At 39.6% G+C, this 20,472-nt stretch overlaps 1 protein-coding gene across 1 annotated transcript in view; it reads right to left on the bottom strand.

Annotated features, from left to right (window-relative positions):
• LOC145788549 (multiple epidermal growth factor-like domains protein 8) overlaps positions 1-20,472 on the bottom strand; it is a 46,388-nt gene that overhangs the window by 7,885 nt on the left and 18,031 nt on the right. The window contains exons 11-37 of the mRNA XM_082600309.1: positions 19,809-19,880; positions 18,884-19,104; positions 18,303-18,479; positions 17,593-17,791; positions 16,886-16,967; positions 16,515-16,641; positions 13,208-13,364; positions 12,727-12,845; positions 12,166-12,397; positions 11,443-11,638; positions 11,051-11,162; positions 10,156-10,325; positions 9,832-10,082; positions 9,152-9,354; positions 8,709-8,830; positions 8,100-8,391; positions 7,766-7,894; positions 7,278-7,414; positions 6,578-6,670; positions 5,888-6,087; positions 5,160-5,314; positions 4,452-4,951; positions 3,878-4,085; positions 3,351-3,483; positions 1,039-1,153; positions 508-696; positions 78-299 (exon numbers count right to left, since the gene is read on the bottom strand). Of these exons, the coding sequence (XP_082456435.1) occupies positions 78-299; positions 508-696; positions 1,039-1,153; positions 3,351-3,483; positions 3,878-4,085; positions 4,452-4,951; positions 5,160-5,314; positions 5,888-6,087; positions 6,578-6,670; positions 7,278-7,414; positions 7,766-7,894; positions 8,100-8,391; positions 8,709-8,830; positions 9,152-9,354; positions 9,832-10,082; positions 10,156-10,325; positions 11,051-11,162; positions 11,443-11,638; positions 12,166-12,397; positions 12,727-12,845; positions 13,208-13,364; positions 16,515-16,641; positions 16,886-16,967; positions 17,593-17,791; positions 18,303-18,479; positions 18,884-19,104; positions 19,809-19,880 (4,813 nt within the window). The remainder of the gene's footprint in view (positions 1-77; positions 300-507; positions 697-1,038; positions 1,154-3,350; positions 3,484-3,877; positions 4,086-4,451; positions 4,952-5,159; positions 5,315-5,887; positions 6,088-6,577; positions 6,671-7,277; positions 7,415-7,765; positions 7,895-8,099; positions 8,392-8,708; positions 8,831-9,151; positions 9,355-9,831; positions 10,083-10,155; positions 10,326-11,050; positions 11,163-11,442; positions 11,639-12,165; positions 12,398-12,726; positions 12,846-13,207; positions 13,365-16,514; positions 16,642-16,885; positions 16,968-17,592; positions 17,792-18,302; positions 18,480-18,883; positions 19,105-19,808; positions 19,881-20,472) is intronic.

Genomic DNA, 20,472 nt, shown 5'->3' on the forward strand with positions numbered 1-20,472 from the left:
TCAAGCACAGACCATGACAAAAAATATCAACGAGTGCATCGTATCCTTCAACAAAGCCCAAAAATGCATTTACCAACCTTGTAGTAGCACTGCCCCCCGTTAGCAGGTTCGCCCTCATAATCGTCGATGCATTTATTGCATTGGTGTCTCCAGCAATCCGAAGTGGCAGATGAGAATTGAGAGAAATAGCATCCGGGACGCAGGGTAGTGGTGTAGTTCATGCAGGTACATCTTCCTGTCCGTTTATCGCAAACGTCAGCATGGCCGTTACAGTCACACTTTTGACACTTCCCTCCCAGCTATAGAAATGAATAGTAACGGTTGGTCTATACTTTCAAAGCTTAATCCGGTCAAATTTTGCATCCTTTTGGAGATGCGGTAACAATTGTTTCAGGTAGTTTTACACAAGTCCGTTAAAAGGTAAACATCATTCTTTGAAATTGTCCGGCGACCCAAAGCGATCAAGTAACTGAAGTAATAAAGTTGTTCAGCCTTATGATCACGTACATGCACCTCAAAATATCCGTCGATGCAAGTCTGGCAGTAACGTCCCTCGCTGTGACCCCCACAGCCCATGCACATCGTCCCGGATTTGGTTTTCGGCCCATGACGGTAGTCTTGCCTGTTGGAGCCGGACCAGAAGGTATGAGAATCATAGTCGTGGCCACATGTTGAAGCGCGATGATGGCATACCGTCTGTGCAGAATCGACAATCGTAATTTAAGCAACAGGGGCTTAAACTTTAACTGCGGGTAGGTACGCGCTTCCGGTCAAATATACGTAATGTTGACAGCAGGCAGATTGTGCTCGAAAAATAGTATTTCATCCACAAGGTTGCCTGATCCGTTGTATACGTTTGCTCATGAAAGTGAGCATCGCATTGAGACCTCACCGAAATTTCGCAAAAATATTTTTCAAGGTAACCTTTCTTGCAGGAATATATTACGAAATGTTTTATTTAACAAGTCGAAGTTTTATAGCATGATGTACGGTAGCAATGGTGAGATGTTCAATGAAAATGGACTGTGTTCCACGTACCGAGCAAGGGGTGCAGGGGCTGCTTCCTATAGGGGTGCTGGTGGGGTCTCCGACAAAATTAGCTTTGCAGTATTGGCATTTACTTCCTTCAGTGTTGTTGATGCAGTCCAGGCAGCTTTGAGAAAGAAAATATGTGACACAATTAGATAAAGTGTATTGGTAACATAACAGTAACACGTACCATGTTTCTAACTGACAAATTCTAATTATTAGAACATTTGGCCGAAACCTATGAGACTTGCAAATGCATTGCAACTGTGCAAATTCAAAACTTAAATTCTGCTCTCACGGAATTTAGCCCACCACATCCGTATTTTGAAAGCGACTTGGCTGTGTAACGTTTCCGCTTACGTAAATCCCACCGTAATGTTACTTTTAAAAAAGCACTACATTATGAAATAAGGCGGGGAATTGAAAAGTATTCGTAACGTATATAAACCGAAAGGATTTCAATTTTTTAATAAGGAGAAGGAACGACTCTCAAACAGACGGGAGTTGTGTGACCTAATTAAAGGTAAACCTCACGACGGGATATTGTCGCTTTTCTGGCACCCGTCGTTATGAAGTAAATTGATTAGACAGGATGAGCATTTCGTAATTTCCCGAGTAGGAGCTTGAAATCTTGATTATTGTAAAGTAAATATAACTTCAATATGCCGGACTTGTTTAAATTGTAGGCAATCATACTCTAGAGTTAGACAGAAACACCCCGAATTAACCTCAACTAGAGACTCAGAGTCCCTTCACAAGCAGAAAACTCACACAGAAAGAGCAAAAACCAACAAAAAGCCTACACATTAGTACACTGTACAGGTTGGCCCAGCGAAGTGCGGACTAAATTTCATAATAAATTTAAAAACATTTACCGACTACTACATCATTTGTATTTATTACAGATTGATAGTATAATCATTCTAGACAACTAATATTCTATAAATTTTCTGGAAAATTAAAGTTACATCCATGGCGAAGACTTTAAATGAGATCATTAAAACGCACTGTCATGAGGGGCTACCACCTGCTAAGATTTTCAAGGTTTTGAAAGGGATTGCGAGTCGTCCTGGTGTATAATATAAAAGGCAGTAAAGGGGTTCAAAGAGACTGGTAGCTGCTCACCAAAAATCAGGAGCACACCAGAGAGGTCCGTAGGAACCAAAAACTTCATTAAGAACATTAGAGAAAAGTTGCAACAGAATCCATGAAGAAACACCAGAAAAGATGCTCAAGAGGCACATGTTAGCCGTTCAACCATCCAGAGAGTGCTGGTAAAGGATCTTAAGGCCAAACTCTGCAAAATTACCAAACAACAACTTCTTTCTGATACAGCAAAGAAGAAGAGGTTTGAAAAATTCTTCTGAATAAGCTTCTTGATGGCACGCAGCCACAACTTCTCTGGACTGATGAGAAATTATTCACCGTTGAAGCCATACACTACAGCCAAAATGATCGGATTGGGATTAAGTCTAAAGATTCAGTGCCTGTTGAACGTCTAACTTTATTCAGGAGGTAAAAACTAGCTTCAGTAATGGTGTTGACAGGTGTTACATCCACAGGTCTCAAAACCCGTTTGATTTTAATCGAGGCTGATGTCAAGATCAACCAACATGTTTATCTGAAGACATTAAAGGATGAATTTGTTCCTTGGGTGAAGAAAGTCACTGGAAATAAAAGAATTACACTTCAGCAAGATGGAGCATCACACAGCCAGGTTGGTCCAGGACTAGTGCAAAGATAATTTCAAGTCGTTTTGGCCCATGGAACTATGGCTTACATCTTCTGATTTAAATCGAATGGACTTTGGGATATGGTTTATCTTGGAGCAGAAGTCCTGCGCTGTATCCCACTCAACTGTTTTGGGTTCTGAAGTAAAAACTGATCAATTCTTGGGCAGAAATTGACACTGAAACTGTGCGTGCCTCGTGTGATCCCTCATCTCCGCCAAGTTATCGAGGAGGATATGTTGAATAATTTAATTCTTGGATGTTATTAAAGACAATACATTTTTCTTTATTTGATATATGAGTTGTTTTTATTGGCCTTCATATAACTGAAAAAACCTAACTTCTATTTGTACGCTCTTCGCTGCACCACCTTGTATAAAAACGAAATCTTGGTGAGTGATAAGTGATAGGGCGAGCTGTATAAGTTGACCTGCAAAATGCACTACCATCCAATCATCGATCAGGCTTGGCTGGTGATGATCTCAAAGATTAAAATCAATCTGAAAGCATGGAGCACTGCTTAAGATCAGCTTTTCAGCTGATACTTGTTTAAATGTTTAAATAAATCGTTAAAATGTACAATGTACATACATGTCGCCTGTGGCCGAAGTCGTGCAGTGGCTGTTGCCATGGCAATCGCACACGTGATCGCACACTTTTCCAATGAAGCCGAACGTACATTCGCACGTATTGGGTCTGATGCATCTCCCACCGTTTTGGCATTCTGAAAGAAATATTGGTTTTGAGGCCTAAATGGCAAAAGTCGTTTTTACATCATCATAACACAGACAAAAACAGGTCAAACACACAAACGATGTGAAAATTGAGTTCAAAGCGTAAAAGAATTTGCAACTCGCGGCATTTAGTGATACGGTGCTAACAATCACAACATACAACGAAAAATGATTTTTTTTAATGTTATTGATTAGAGAGAATATTTATCTTTAACCAAAAATACTATGAAAGCTTAATCCTGACAGTTTTGCATACTAGGGGAAGATTTGAACCACTAACGCAGGCCCGGTCACCGAGATGGATGTTTCCCACTATAGCGAATAATAATATTGTTAACTGGATTGATAACAGGTTAGTTGTGAGTCCAAAAACAAAAATGTCACCTGGATTGCAAACAGGTATGCAGGTGTTCTCGTCACTTGAAAATGTGTAATTTGTTTGACATTCGCACTTGTAGCCATCTTCCAGATCCACGCACACACTGTGATGGAGTCTGGAACATGTATGATGGTCGTTGACACATTCATCTTCTTTTGGGCAGGACATGTAGTTCCAAGGTAAGCCACTTTGAGGGGGGTTCTCCAAGGGTCCCTGCAAAATTATAAATATCGCAACGCTATGAGCGAGGACAGCTGAGGTAAAATTTCTTGATGCCCAGAATTTCCTCCGCAGCAATTACTTGAGAAAGGATGAGGCTAGAAATCAGTACAGCAATTAGTCCTTTTAACGACTACGACGTTAAATCAACGTAAAAATGGGCCGGATTTCTTGAGTTGGACAGATTACTGATAAACGTAAAATCAACCAACGTGTCGTTCAATCATCCTGTGCCAGAAACAAGAAATATTTTTCCTAAGGAATTTGGTTAATTTTTTCCTACTTTTCAGTTTCACTTAAACTCCTGTAGCTGTTAGCCTACTGTAGATGAACAGCTTTGCCTTTAGATTTCATAACTACCTTGAAATCGCCTTCCTGGCAGTAACCGCCGCCATTTTCAACAGTCACGCTTGACCAACCACACGACTTAGTGTTGATGCAATCCTTGCAGTAAGTCACACTGCTGCACGAGGTCAAAGGGCAACTGGAGGCGTTAGATCTGATCACGTGACCACAGAAACCGCCAAAACAAAGCAACTGGTAAAATCCGGAATCGAAACAGGATTTGAGATCAACACTCCAGAAGCAGGTTGATGGTCCCTCTACCATTCCTCCTGCAGAAAGAAGACACGTCCCACAGTTGGAATGCTGGGAGCAGGGACTGGGACACTGGGAGCTTTGACGGCTTGCTACACGTGGTTTGTGGAGGTTGGAGAGTTTGTTGAGAAACGGGTGGTCCACGTAAGAACAGGCGTAGACCACATCACTTGAGAAGACGGACTGTTGAACAAGTTGCTTCCACGCACAAGATAAGGATTTCCGACAGGATATGCAGTTCGGTTCGTCACAAGAATCACATACTGAAATCACACAATCGATTTTAAGTGAATATTAATCCAACCAAGAAAGGAAAAAAAATTCTATGATATATGATAACGCTGTAGTAAAAAAAAAAACATCTGATGTGTAATATCATCATTACGATGAATTGGGATGAAAACCAGGCTTAATTCTTTGGGAGGAAAATGGCGAGCGAGTAAAAGCTGCAAACATTCATCACAATCTCACCTGTTTTCTCACAAGCGGCCATCGTGGCACATGATGACGTCACTGGTACGCAAGTTCCTGAATCCGCATTGGTTTTCGTTCCGCAATCCCTGGAGCACCACTTGCAGTTGGGTTGCCCGTTGACTGGTAAGTGAGATAGGCATGCGTCACACGCTCTGTAAGACATATGTTGATTATTTTTGATACTGTATGTAGGTTTCATATCAAATACTGTTTAGTTAAAAAGGCGTACTTTTACACACGGGAATAAGCTATCTGTAAAGATGTGCTCATCTCAACAGTAACGCAATTGCCAAACCTCAGGGCTTTAACTACCAACTGCTACGAAAACAAAGATGTTAACTTTTACGCATAAGTTTTCTTCTGCCAAGACGACAGACCTTTTTTACATCACTTTCTCAATCAGCAAATAAGTCGCTGTTTTGCAGAAGTATTTGTACGGAGGTTGAATCATTGCAAAAGAACTGATTAACTTGTTTTGTTGAAGTAAAACATTCGGCCTGAATGGTAGGACTGGTGTTGATTGGCAATCGTGAGGTCTTGCAATCAAAGACACATACTGTGCCTCTCATTAGCAAAAAAATGTGGCAGTCGTTAACCATCTCTCTGACGATACTGTAAGCTTCTTAGGTAGAATAACATTTCAGAGAAAGAGGGCTAGGTAAAATTCCCTGATAGAACCTGATATCCGAAAAGACGCTTTAGGGTAAAAATACTATTAATCTTACGTCAGATCCATGCAACGTAGGTGGCAATGGTTATCTCTGACAGCTGGTGAAGAACAATTTCTTCCATTGGTTGGGTTGTCTTCACAGGAGGAGCAAGATGAAGTCCTCATGTGCTGATCCGATCCGAACGCGCGGTTTTGGAGGATATTGCACTCGAATGTAGACGCGCTGGCAGGAAGACACGGTTGATTCTCTTCATTCTGAGAAAACAGGGAAGAAATATTTAAGCAAATACTTCACAATCATTTAGACCATAATAGGAAAAAGTTCAACAGAAAAAAGATAAAAAATGCATTTTCTTAAGAAATTAAACTAGTGGAAAGTAACAAAATAACTGAAAAGTGGACATAAAATAATCAACTATGAAAAGTGTTTTTCACATATTCTCTTTTTACTTTCATACAAAACATGCCAGTGTTCCCACAATATGTGAAATTATTGACAAGACACTAACTGCCGTTGCTTGAACACCTCAGCTTGGCAATGCGAGGCAGTTGCCAATCTCTGTGGTGAGAATGCGCGTTCGCACAGCTCATAAAACGTGCGCTATTCAACGTCATTGAACCAATGTCAAAACAACTGATTTGCTGGAAAATGTAGTTTGTACAACGAGCAGTCAGTTATCGGTGTGTGTAGACGAGCCTTGAGAAACTTCGGTTGTATTTCTGTGTTTTAAATACAACAACTTACGATGTTACTGGGACACATAACGCAACCAGCTGTCACTTGGTGGCACTGGCAAGCCGTGGAAGCAGTGTAGCAGGGTGACGTCACATGGATGGTCTTCAAAATAATGAGAAAGGCTGTTAGAAGCTAAGATGAAATATCCCAGCCAGCAAAAGTTGCTCTTTTTACATAGTTTCAACGTCGGCAGATGTTAATACGCTGTAAAAGAGGCAACTTTTGCTGTCTGAGATTGCCATTAATATGAAATTGATAAAAATATGTACATTGATAAAAAGTAAGTAGCCTACATTGATTACAGGTAACAATAACTTAAACAAAAGTTTTTTTCAAAATCAGTTAGCCATTGAATATGGAGGGCGTAATAAATAACGAATGCCCAACAAACAGAAAGGTTTTTTTTTGCGTAGCTTTAACGTTGTCAGATGCGACGTTGCCATACATTTTGCGTTTCTTGGGTATGCTGGAATAATACCATCGCTATAACAAAAATAAAATACTACTGCGTTTTCCTTTTTGGGAAAACCGCAGTTGCACAGTAGAGCACTTGTATATTATGTAAATAGAATGTACAATTGTACAGTGCATAAACATGGACATGGTAAGTGCTGACATGTGTTGAAGTTGAAACAACTTAGCCAGAAAATCAGTCTGATTTGCACTGATGAGTAAAAAACTTCGTTGCGAGATTGGAAGCTAATCTCACCTGCAAGAAGTCAAGCCAAACCCCTCCTTTAGTGCCCCCATAAACATAATAAACAGGGGGCGAGTTGCTGGTTGTTCCGGTTATGAGTGCGGCTGCGGCGCCGGCTCCAAACACTGGATCGTACAAACGCGAATGTTCTGAGCACATAAGCCAATACAGCGTTGAAATTGCTTCTAACTTGAGTGAAGGTGAAGACAGCGTGAGAGATTAGAAAATCCATCAAAGTTATGTATTACTGATTTTTCATTACAAGTAAAGTGTTTGACAAGTTCACGATACATAACTTTATTAAGTTACAAAGAGAAAGAGGAAAGAGATATTGTTTATTTGTCTTTCATTATTATAAGCCAAATACACAATCAGCAAATACATGAGCAAAGAGCACCAACCAATCTTGCGGTTTTCTAGTCAAATGTGTACACAGTATTGCATAAAAAAGAAAACGTCGTTTTAACACGCACAGATCGAATAGAGCAACGTACAATCACCTCGGATTCCTGACACCTCTTTATGTAAATTGATCAGTGACCGGCAGTCGTATCTAAACAACCAGGTACTGGTCATTGTTGTGGTCGCATCGCGTTGGCCTCCGAACAGTAGGAAACCTCGGTCGTTGCCTGAACAAGAACATTTGTTGTTTCTTTACAGCTGGCAATTTCAGTCTTTTTTTATATAGTCAACATCTACCGAGGATGTGGCAACGTTAAATTACGGTATAGTACGAAAAAGCAGGTTTTTGAGAATGTTTCTGCAAATGACATGTTTGTTTGAAAGTTTTGTATCAAGTGGGGCTAGAAAAATATTGAAAACATGACTGCTCACCTTCACTATAGGGCAGCGCAGAGTGGAAATAAAGCATTGGCTTTTCTCTAAAATAGCTTTGAAAAACGATTGCACTGATGACACTCCATCTTCGGTAAGGTACATTGAAAACATAAATTGAATCTGAGGTCTCCATTCTGTTTCTTGAAGAATTGAAGCGCACACCGCCAAAGACATATATAGAACTGCTGACGTCATCGCAAACGCTCGAATGGCCAAAAGTTCCAGGAAATCTGAAGCCAACTGTCGGGATTTGCGTCCATTGGTGCATGGAAGTGGAATAATTCCAAACCTAAAGGCAGAGCATAGGCCGACAAAGCAAAGCACAAACCGAATTCACTTGCTTTCACAATTGCAACCTAAAGAAAGTCGTTTAACTAAAATATCGATAAAGAGTGCAACGTCTAACATTAAGAAGTTGGGCGCTGGACGCATCCCTTGTGCAGTTACATAAAAGTTTTAAACAAAAACTTCTCTTTGCGACCAACGTTAAAGTTAAGTGAACCACGATTGTGCTGACACTGTCTGCATTGTGGCGGTTAGGATCGATGCAAATGTCCACACTTTTATTGTCAATGGGTAGTTGGGAAACAAAACACGCCATCTTACTTTTCTATTCATCCCACTGGCTGCAGAGTAACCTCCGATGAATATGAGAGATTGCGAACAAAAAGTTAAAGTATGTCCCCCTACTTTGGGAAGGGAGGTATTTGAAGGAATTTTTCTCCAAGCTGAAACATAAAAAAACGCAGACATTACAAAATACAAAACACAACACAAGAAAGGGAAAGGCTGCTTGGAAACGAAAGAAACTCTATCTTGAATACTGGGTGTGTTACAAAAATGGAATGAAAATTGTTCACCAAGTGCTCCTTACAAAGTTTTGTTTGCTGTTAAAACTGATAGTTCCGAACGTTTTGATTCGATTCAACTTCAACTAGAACGTAGCGATTCAACTAGCACGTGCTTATTAAGAAAACAGCATTTCTAAAGCGGTTTCATATAATCAGCTCTGAGTTTCGTTTTATAATAGTAGGCTACAGGTATCTTACTGTGAACAATGGTATCATCTTCATGGTCAAAATAAAATTCCCAAAAATCGTTTTGCGTCATCCCGGTGACGGACAGACCGCCATAGACCAGCATGGATTTGGTGGCTGCTGACGTCACGGCTGCGTGCATGTGTCTCGCCGACGGGGATTTACCCGAATTTGAAGATGAAATTTTCATCCAAGTTTTCTCTGAAGGCACATACCTGAAACAAGATGATGTGTAAGTTTGCTTGGCTAGTTTGTTGCTAATAGCATGACGCGTCGGAAAGCGCGAAAAAGCACATCGGTAGTAAATTTTTGTAGATGAGCGAATCGCCTCATATAGAAAAGCACTGGAAGACCTTGATAAAAACAATTACTGCTGAACGTTAACACACTACGTCACTAACAGTGATGTAACCAGAAGCTAACATCAGGGAATACAAGTAAAACAATTAAAGCTGGGCACGTTTTTCTCGAAAATGCGTGACCACAACATAAACTAACAAGTGGAACATTTTCTCTATAAGAGTTGTCAGGAAAGTAAACTACTACACTGGCTAGCACAGATCAACAGTTCATGTGCAGCGGTAGATGATCAGTTCATATTCCATGACCAGACATTTTTGTGAAAATTAATACGGCAACATTTTTTAATACGTAACTGTATCTATCTTATATTCAATCTTAATAAATTTTACCTCCATAAGTCGCCGGAGGTTTTCTTGTATGAATATCCGCCGAACAACCAGAGTGATCCCCCGTGAGATACCAGAGAGTGGCCACGCAGAGGGCCGGGAGTTTCGCCGTCTCCAATAAAACCACGGGTTCTTGTGGCCAACCGGTTTAATCGACCGCTCCATTCTAATTGCCAGTAGACTGGAATTTGTAACTGAGCAGACGACACGCTGCAATCTTTTCCAATGAATCCATCACGGCAATCGCACACACCCTGAAAGTGGAATCAATCGAAAACCTTCATCGCCCGCCGTGAGAATGAATCACACAAATGAAGCTGCACAAACCTTTGAACATGAACCATGATCGGAGTGTGCAGAGCAATTGTTAGGACAAACTTCTTCGCTCATTGCAAGAAGTTGGTCGCATGCTGTGTTGCAAGAATGGATATCAAAGACCGCGTTGAACCCAGTTTGATGGATGACGTCGTTAGTCTCATAGTAAACGCTTAAATAACCTAATAACAACGTAAGAGTAAATTTTATGTTCTTTAATTAGCAGAGTTTAATTAAAATTTTAACATTCAGTGAATAGCATAATAATAATAATGTTATGGTTTTATTTATTGTCGCTCTACAACAGCTACGGTCTTTTAGAAACAGGGCTCATTTTAAATTTTATATCAGGTTTACAATGTCATCACATTATTACCCGACTTATTCTCACTGCGTTATGCAAGAAAGAACACAATCGGTACCATTTTTAAAGTCTTCGGTTTGACCTGATCTGGAATCGATCTCAGATCTACCAGCACGAGACCCTAAAGACGAAGCCACTCGGCCACTGAGCTGGTGTGTAGCATAAACAAACACAATTAAGCAACAACACGGCATTTATAGTGACGTAAAATTAAACAAAATGCGAACGTGTTCGAACATAGATAAAGCCCTTGTCGAGCATGATCAACATTGCACCAAATAATAACAAATTCTAGAAGAATAAATTAGGTGACAAAACGCATGTCATAGCGTCATAATGAGTGATTGTGATTCTTAGCTAAATACGTTTAACAAATAGGAGGCTTCTTCGGTAATAATAAAATCATGGTGATAATATTTGATAATGTAATGATAATAAGGTAAACATTAGGTAAACAATAAGCGATACACATTAGTCTGATGACGCGTAAAAACAAAACCGTCGTTTATTAATGACGGTTTATTTTGCAAAATAAGAATTTGCCTGTGTTGGAAAAGAAATGCATATCTTCTGCCAAACCCTCCCCACAAATAGACGCGAGGAGAGAAGCGTTACCGCTCAACGAAACGTCGTCGTACACAAGCATTCTTTCCACCTGAAAGCAATTCATACTGCTTCAAACTGGTTTGAGATGATCTAATTTAGGTGCCAGAGTAACTTTCAAAGGACCACACACTGAGGCGGATTCCCCTTACACGTTGCAAGCGATGTAAGCAAGAGTGTTTCCAACTTGTTTTTGTGATGAAATGATATTTTCGTTTTTCTACTTATATTCCACTGTACCAGCAGTTGATGAATTTTCCAATCGAAAACATCGCTACAAGTAAAGGAAAAGATTATGTCAAAAAATAAAACAATCGGGTAAGATCACTTACCGAACAGTCTATGTAGATGTTGTTGCTGATTTTTAATTCTATCAAAGCGCTGTCCGATGCATTGATCACCCATAAGCAGAACCAAGATGGCTGACGAAAAAACTCTAATTTGTTCCAAGTTCCAAAAGCGCCATCTTGAATTCCGGATTGGAAAAGTTTTCTTCCCGAACAGCTGCTGTAACATGTTCCGCCATTTCTGATAAACAAAAAGGGTTGAGGCAATGCATGTCAGAGTATTTATCAAGAATCCGTTCGAAGTATCAAAACCTAAAAAATGGGTAGTCACTGAAAAGCAACCAAAACACATGACACAGCATCACGTTGATAAATTGGCCACGACAGGTGATCAAAATACATGACGTAGCAAAAAATCTATCCAATAGAATCTGTCATGGCCAGCAATTTAGCTTGCAAGCACAAGCCAACTGGCACCAACAGTTGATTTTTGAGCTTGTGGTCGAAAAGTTATCAGTTCGAAACTAGTAAAGGACGGCTTCTATTTTGTACAATTTCAACAAATATATCATATTTAATCAAAAAATAAAGAGCCCAAAATGTAAAATGTTTTTGATTAGATTAACCAGGCGTTCCAGCCATTTTGCTCCTATATCATATTTCCTGTAATACATATGAATAAAGCCCAAGCAACATTATCCTATCTGTAACCCTAGTATTGATGGAATAATAAAAGTACGTTTTCAGTTGAAAATAGTGGCTGCTTACTGGGGATCGCCGTAGTAACCAGGTAAGCATTTCTCGCAATTCCTTCCCCATGTGTTGTCTAAGCAGTAACAGTCTCCGGTTGTTGAATTGCAAAGATTTCTAGCACTGTCACCATGGCCATTACAGTGACAGGCTTCACAGCCGTTTGGGGAAGTAGCAGTTCCGAAGTGCTGTGGCAAGCATTCGTCACAGCGCTGACCTTGTGTATTGTGAATGCATCGATCACATTTTCCTGAAAAAAAATGCAGCTAATTTTGTTTGTACGTCTACAAAACACGATTTTGAAATCGAAAGTTGTGGAATAAATGAAGCAATAATTTATTGAACAATTGAACATGGTTCAAGACATTTTAGACGCAAGTCTCCAAAGCTTCAGTAAAATAAGAGAATACAAACGAAGTATAGAAAGGTCAAGCAACGAAGGGTTAACTGTCAACCTCGGTGACCAGCCTTGCGTCATTAGTTCAAAACTCTGGTAAGGTGGCAGAACTGCTAGGATAAACATTTTAAAATTCGCATTCAGTAAGTTGAATTTTAAAACAAAATAAAAACGATACTTACCAATCTCGTCCGAGCAGGTGCTGTGAAAGTTGCACTGACAGTCAACGTGGCAATCTACATCGGGGTTTGAGTCTCCAGTCCAGCCCAAGTTGCATATGCAACGATAGTCGGGGGGGCCACTGAAAAAAAACGAGCGATTGATGATGACACGTCACGATTTTATAGGAAACAAGCTTCGCCGACGCAAGTCACATAAGATAACCGACAAGACCTCGTTCTGAAATGCCTCTTTGTTAACTTGGCTGGCGTTAAATTACCATGTTTTGTCTTGGACTTGGTTCAAATAAGCAAAGCAGATTTTTACATAGATTTTAATCTCTTAAACTCACTTAGAGAATCACAATCCACAAAATATTGAGAACCGTAAAGACAATTTCAAAAAATGCAATTTTTTATGCCGCCAATGAGTGATAACAACAATCGAAAAGTAAAACTACACAGCTTAAACAACCAAATAAAAACTGTTTAATCTGGTAAATACCTGCATCTTCCCTGTAGACATCCTTTGAAACATATCTGGCTGCAGTGCACACCGTTCCCTTCAAATCCCCGATTACAAACGCAATTGAAGGAATCGGGAGCGTCGATGCAGGTGGCGTTCGGTGAGCAATCATGCAGGGAAGTGCCAAGCGGCCATTCTTGGAATATGAAACAATTTTAATTGGTTGAAAAAAAAATCAAAAAATGCAATAACATTGGTAACAAGCAATTGGCGATTAACAAGACCAGTCCAGTAGCTGGATAGTCAGCGCACCGCCACTGGTTTAACATGGCGCGATCCCAGGTCGGGTCATACTACGTTCTAAAATACGGTACCGACTGCATCCTTTCTGGCAACGAGCAATGACAATACGTCGAAACGTGGGTGGTCACTTCGTAGGTATGATTCAACTATTGAAAAAACTAGTCGATGAAAACCTTTTAAATCTTGTAGTAAACCTCACGTTGAATAACGCAAGGAGGGGGGGGGCAGGGTACGGTCAACCTCCCACCCATTGAGCTTGATATCTGAATTTTTATATTATTTTGTGGCTTATCATGGCTTCATCTAAATGCATCATCCTCTATTTTTCTTAGGTTTTATGTAAATCAAGTTTTGTAAACACGTATTTGTGTTGTGATGCAGCAACTATAACCAACAACCTGCGACAAAACAAAAAGTGAAAAATTGTGTAGCTGGCATTAATATTTCTAAATTTTTCGCGTGCTTTTGTTGTTTATAAGTTTAGTACAGATGCTTGAAGCTAGGTAGGTTATTGAAAAGAATTGAAAGCTGTTAGTAGGTTATTGTGGACCCAGGCTCACCACCAGCTTGAATAACCGGTCTGTTTTTCGCTGATGGCTAGTACATTTTTTAGTTGGCAAAAGTTTCCACCGTTTGATAAGACATATCCTAGGTCATAGCATGAGCATTGAGCAACTATAATGTTACGTTGAAACGTTTTTACGTTGAAACGTTAAAACAATGATTTGTTTCATTTTGACGGAAAATTCTTTTATTTTCTATGATTTTGAGATCTCATCAATTTGGTTTCGTTATGCGCTGAAAAGAAATATGAAATGCCAATGCATGAGTGAGAATAGTAGGCTACAAGGTAGAAAGTGTCAAGGCAAAAGTATGTGGGATTGCGTAAACAGTGTTTTACTGTTTATTTTAAGATGAACTGACTACTTTCACTCAGAGGTGTTTCAAAAAAGACACAACATATTTCAAAATTTTGCTTTGTTTGATAAATAAACAATATTTTAAATCAATAATAATTAATCGCAGGATTTGTAAAGATTTTTATCATCTTCAACCCACATTTTTCTGTCCCAAAATAAAAGCAAAGCACAGCAACGAGTGTTTTAGATTCCTTTTTGCTACAAAATGCAGTCTTAACGTATATAACTCAAATGAAAAACGTCTTCGTACTCCACAGAAAACACCGGCCAAATTCTGAATCGACATTGCAATATATTCACAATTTACATTGCATATTTGCATTAAAGTGCCCCTGACAGGTTGGATCCAAGTATCATAGTAATTTTTTAAAGCATTTCCTAGCGCAGAATTACACTTAGCGAACTTTTTAATCTTAACCTCGTAGCTCGACTGGTTAGGGCGTAATTTAATCAAACGACTGCTCTGCAGCGCCACCACAGGCGAAACTCCATATTTCACTGCTCTGGGACGACTTTGGTGGTATTACGTCATCCTAAGTGGATGTCGTTAGCAACGGATGAAACAAACGCTTCTTAGATGTAATTGGTGGATCACAGTTTGGTCAGAGTTGGTACAAGCGGTTGCTTTTTTCGAAGATTTATTGTTTTTTGCAGTTTAATAAAACTGTACTGGATATGTTCCTACAAAACCTAAAATATACTTGAAGTGAAAAATGAAGAAATCGTACGAATCATCATTCCTATTTAATTCATCATCACTATTCAAAAATAAATAAAAGTTCTCTCTCTCTCTCATAATGTGCCTTCAGTTGGCCATTGAAATCCTGTGTAACGGCCATCTGGATCTGGAAAACTGTTTCGGATTCGCCAAATTATACATGACGGCATCACAATCCGATTGTTGCTTCCGAGAGCATCACCTTGTAGTATCCACTCCAACACATGCCTGTAGGCATTTTTACTTAAGTGGTAATGTGGTATTAACAAAATCATCTTCAGTGAAGTGAACATATACGACTAGTTTTGTATGGCCCATCCCACTTTCGAACACTTGAAGAAAACTTTGGCCATTTTCTTCTCAGTACCTTGTTTTGTGGAAAAGTGGGAAAAGAAAGCACACGGTCTTTGTCACTGACAATGTCACATAAACAGCAATTTGTAGGCATTGCCTCAACCATAAATTAAAGGTACTGTTTGTGAGATACTGTTGTTACACTGTAAATGGCTATAGCCAGATTAGGACAAATAAAAAAGTATGAAAATTGTAGCCCTATGACACTGCAATTTCAATTGAATTGAGATGCTGTTTGATAAAAGTAAACTCAACCTATTTGATCGAAACCTGATAGTAATAATAAGTTCACTTTTTCATTTCGGTAATTCTTAATTTGCACATGCTTTTTAGACCAACAGAGCCCCACACATTCACGTTTTGCAGTAGCCGTACCATACTTTACCAAGTCATCACAGAGAAAGAATGTATCCTTCCCGCTTACTGTGACGTCACAGCGGTGTTGCCGTTTTTATTTTCGCAATTGAATGAGTGCCAGATTCGCCGATGTCAACGAAAGTTTGCAAGCGTGTAACTTAGTAGCCTGTTGATATTTTTTTACGATTTGCTGGTCAGGGAAGTTTGTTAGTGTCATCTTTTTGGTATCTTAGGTAAATTTAGCGAATTTATTTACCTGTCAGAGGCACTTTAAGCAACAAATTTTTAACAACAAAGTCGTACGCTAATGTTCGTCAAGCTTTCTCGACCATCGGCACAATGACAAGCGTACGTTTAGTGACCTGTCTTTAACTCACTTTCGTTTCAGCCGTGAACTAAATGTTGGTTACAATTAGAATGGTCTCATGAATTTTTTCCAACCCTTCCCTCAAGAAGAAAAATTTCTGCGTACGCCACTGGCCAGTCTATTCATGCAAACTGGCTATTTTTATCAACAAGTTACAAATTAAATCTATCGTGCTGTGAATATCAATAATAAGTCACCATTCGTATAATAAGTGCAGCCTAAGTTAGCAAATCCTTATCTAAACAAACTTAAGCCATCTTTTTTCAAATAAAGCAGAAACAAAATACACAATAACGTAAATAAATACACGTAAAAATATAGACTCACCATCAACACATTCATTGACGTCACATTGGCCATATATCCATTCACTGGCAGCCACAGATCCGGTTGAGTTGGCGGAACAAGAATCCGGGTCGTCAGGTCTGCCGAAGTCACCATACATGCAAGTGCCCTGAAACGCATGGCCAATGTAAAGATAAAGGCGTTCGCAAATGTGTTAACTCTTCTCCAACTGAAAGCTTTCCTTATAGACTTCAACATTTGAGCATTTGATGCAAGACGATATTTGTGTGGTCTGAAAACTGATCATGGAGCTAGTTTGAATTCTTAGCGCTGTATTTTTGATAGTGATTTGTAAAAGCATTTCTATGGCTTCTGCATGCATGGCACGTTGGCCGTTCAGCACATCAGCTTACTTCAAAGGGACTTGAGTTTAACCCGCACCATCCACATTGAAAATCCCGCACGCAATCTTGACAGGACGTGTGGGCCTCGCAGCTGCGATAAATCACATTGCATTGAAACACGTGAACAAAAACTACACTCGATATATCTCTGACATTGAGACGAAACACATTGGGCAGAAATTGAAAAAACGTAAATTAAAAAAAAAAAACTCTCAAGATTTAAGACAATAATTTAGTGGCAATGAGCAAACCAGAACTGATTTAATACAGTACTTTGCCAACAACGATACATTCCAGTCTAAAATTAAAACGTTATGTGCTCAACTGCTCATAAACAATTAATCTGACAAGCAAATACAGCATAATAATGATGAATCCCTAGCTTCTCTCCAAACGACGCTTTGCGTTCAAGTTTCCTTGCAAAGTAATGAAAAGTTGAACCTGTATCAAGCTATACACAAATTTAACGAAACTATCGGTCGGCTAACAAAACAGACTTGCGATAAAGTAGATCGAGTTTCGCTTTCAGCAGCATGATCGTTGTTTACTTCACAAATGTAGAATGTAGATATACTGTAGAATACGAACGACCTGCTTTAGCCTGATGCTGCGGGTTCGCTGTGATAGTAGCGGTTTGTACCAGTTTTTGGAACACAGTTCCCTAGTCATGTGCAATGACCAAAGCAAGCTGAGATTCGTTTTCAGGAATTTCTCACTTCATGCATTGTTCCTTTTCTACGGTCCACTCTCTGCACTGTCCCATGGAGTTGATCAAGCGGTGATGCCTGAACTGGTAACACTTCCGTGTGTTCTCGCACCATCTACAAAATCGATTTCCGTCTTGCAAACACTCGGCACATGTGGTTCTGGCTGAACATGGGGAAGGACATTTCGAAGCTGATGATACTCCAACATCTGAAATTGAAAGAAATTCCACCCACGCTTACAAAAGTTATCAAAGTTTGCATACGTCGAATCAATGTGAAAGGATGGGTATATGTTGGTTGAGATTAGACCTGATGGCAAAGTTTTGCCAATTAAGCTCCAAACTTTTTTGGGTTCCTAAGTTAACTTTTGTACATTTTTTAAAACCTACTTTAATAGACGCTCTTTAAGCAACTATTAGTTGGTTGCATTGCTGAGTGGTGAACGCCCACTGATAAGGCACGCAAACTGATAAGGGCGTCGGTTCAGCGTCGGTCAAGAGCGTGCGGCTGTGTTTTTGGCACAACACTAAAGCGCATGCCTGAAGGAAATGAAGGTGGACACGAAAATTGGCTTCCTTGCCTTTCCGCAATTCCGCCCATTTAAAATAAATCTTCAACCACCGCGAGTAAGCCAAGATACGACGAACCAAAATTATTCTCTAAAATAACAACCAAAATATAAGAAAAATACATTCGTCTAAATACAGTAACGTCTTTACCTTGCGTGTAATAATTCCGGCTTACACAGCCTCTGTAACGTGACCCAAGAGGGTCATCCCAAAGACATGCGCTATCAGCAACGCACGAATGACAAGAGTCTTTGTGCATGCAAGCCGAGCATGACGTCACATCTAGCACAATCCCAAAATATTTGTGTCTCGCGGAGCCGATGGAACCTATTGGACAGTCAAAGTGGTTAGCTACATGATTGAAGTTTATGGCTAGTCTTGTGATGCTGTTGGCAAAAAGTAAACGCTCACTCCTTAAATACTCAGCTTTGATTCGACAGCCCGGTAGAACGCTTTGCTGCCATAGAGAAATTATGCTCTTACGATCAATACACAATTACCCCTAAGGCCATGTCGTAGTTGAACCTTTATACGTAACTTTATATCGAGTGTCTTGTATTTTAATGATGTTAGAAATAAGATTTTGTGTTGGAAAAAGCATGGCATAGTAGAGGAAGCGCTCATTTGTGCGGTTGTTCGAAAGTACAAGGCGGGAGTAATAAACCGAGACCTAAACATTTGCTAACATTTTCAAACTTTCTATTGCAAGGAGAAAACAGTCTCTTCCTCACCAAAATCAGAGTCCAGACAAAGAGCTTGATTGGACTTTGAGATCGTGATCCTGGAGATGCATTGTTGTGATCCAGAGCACCAGGCACACGTGAAGTCAAGGAGGCAGGCGGCACAATCAATGTAGGATTGGCACGCATCGTCATCCGGATCAGACCGGTAAGGTTCCAGATAATTTGATCTTATCTCTGAAAAGTTGAAGACTGACGACGGCGTTCTGGGGCTGGGTGGAAATAATAATTATTCTTCAGTTGTATGCTAACAAAGCACAAAACACAATTCAACAAACTAGAGTTGTACTTCGAAAGTTTTTTGGTTATTCTTCGTCCTTGACAAAGCTAGCATAAGATTGTTGTAAAATGACTGTGTTATTTCAGGGTAGTTCAAGTTTGCGAGCAGGTAAAGTCGTACATATTTTAGGGTAAACTCGTGGGTAGAAAATAAATACAAGTTAGAGCAGAATCATTTGCTGTCAAAGAGTTAATATAAACAATGATTATAGAGTGTAGATATTTTCAATTCCAAAGCTGTAGTACATTTTGAACACACAACCGAAAGAAAAGATTCTGCAAAGGTTTTTAATAAATTTTCCGAACATGCTAACGGTCCTGAATCGAAGTGTGAATATTGCCGTTTCATATAAAGCTGTTCCATGCAAGGGTTCCGCGAGCCGAAAGCGGTTTGAACCACTCTGTACAGGCCAGTTAGTCAGCGTTTGCGATAAAATATACCTGATTATTTCGCATGTAAATATTTTTACATTTTTATAAATCTGTTATGTAAGCCAATACGTTGCAATGCGCAATGCAACATGCTTCACATTCTCTTCGAAAACGCCTAAACTGGAATTGCTGCTAATTTATGGTATGTAGCTTTAAAATAAAATAGGACTGTTCAAAAGTAACTTACTATCCTTCAACAACTTACCCAATATTCCAGAGCAATTTGAGCGAACCGGTCCAACCGGACTTGAATGTCCTCGTAACTTCGTAATATAACCTGGAACATGAAATATTGAACAACCAAAAAATGTCATTGTTTTTGTGGAAACCTTTTAACAAAAAATTTAATCTTTACATCACTTGCCTCTACTCAAAGTGGCAATAAAAAGCATAAGCCCGACCATGGACTTCTAAATAGTAGAATCTGGACTGGAAACGCAGTGACCAACAGTAGGCCAAACAGTTGGTACAACAGTTGGCCAACAGGGTTAGTTACTTGGCTATTGCCTGTTGGCCCACTGTTGTACGAACTGTTTGGCCTACTGTTGGTCAATGGTCATTGCGTTTCCAGTCCAGATTCTACTATTTAGAAGTCCATGGCCCGACATTATGATGCAAACCAAATGCCGCAAGACCCGAATGGCGCTAGACTTGGTTATTTCTTGTGTGTGATGTTTAGGTTGTGCTGTTCAGAGGTACCTTTTACGCGTTGTATTCATGAAGTAGCGGGGTGCGAGATTAACTGCGAAAAGTCAGACTTAAGAGTATGTCAGATTGTTTCAATTACAGTATTATTAAAATTGTATTTTAGACTTGTGTCCAAAGTGGTGAGAAATAAACAAGATTTTCACAACTTCAACCTTCAATTG

The sequence above is a fragment of the Aplidium turbinatum genome, chromosome 2 (genome assembly GCF_918807975.1).
Source record: "Aplidium turbinatum chromosome 2, kaAplTurb1.1, whole genome shotgun sequence".
In the NCBI taxonomy this organism is placed as follows: Eukaryota; Metazoa; Chordata; class Ascidiacea; order Aplousobranchia; family Polyclinidae; genus Aplidium; species Aplidium turbinatum.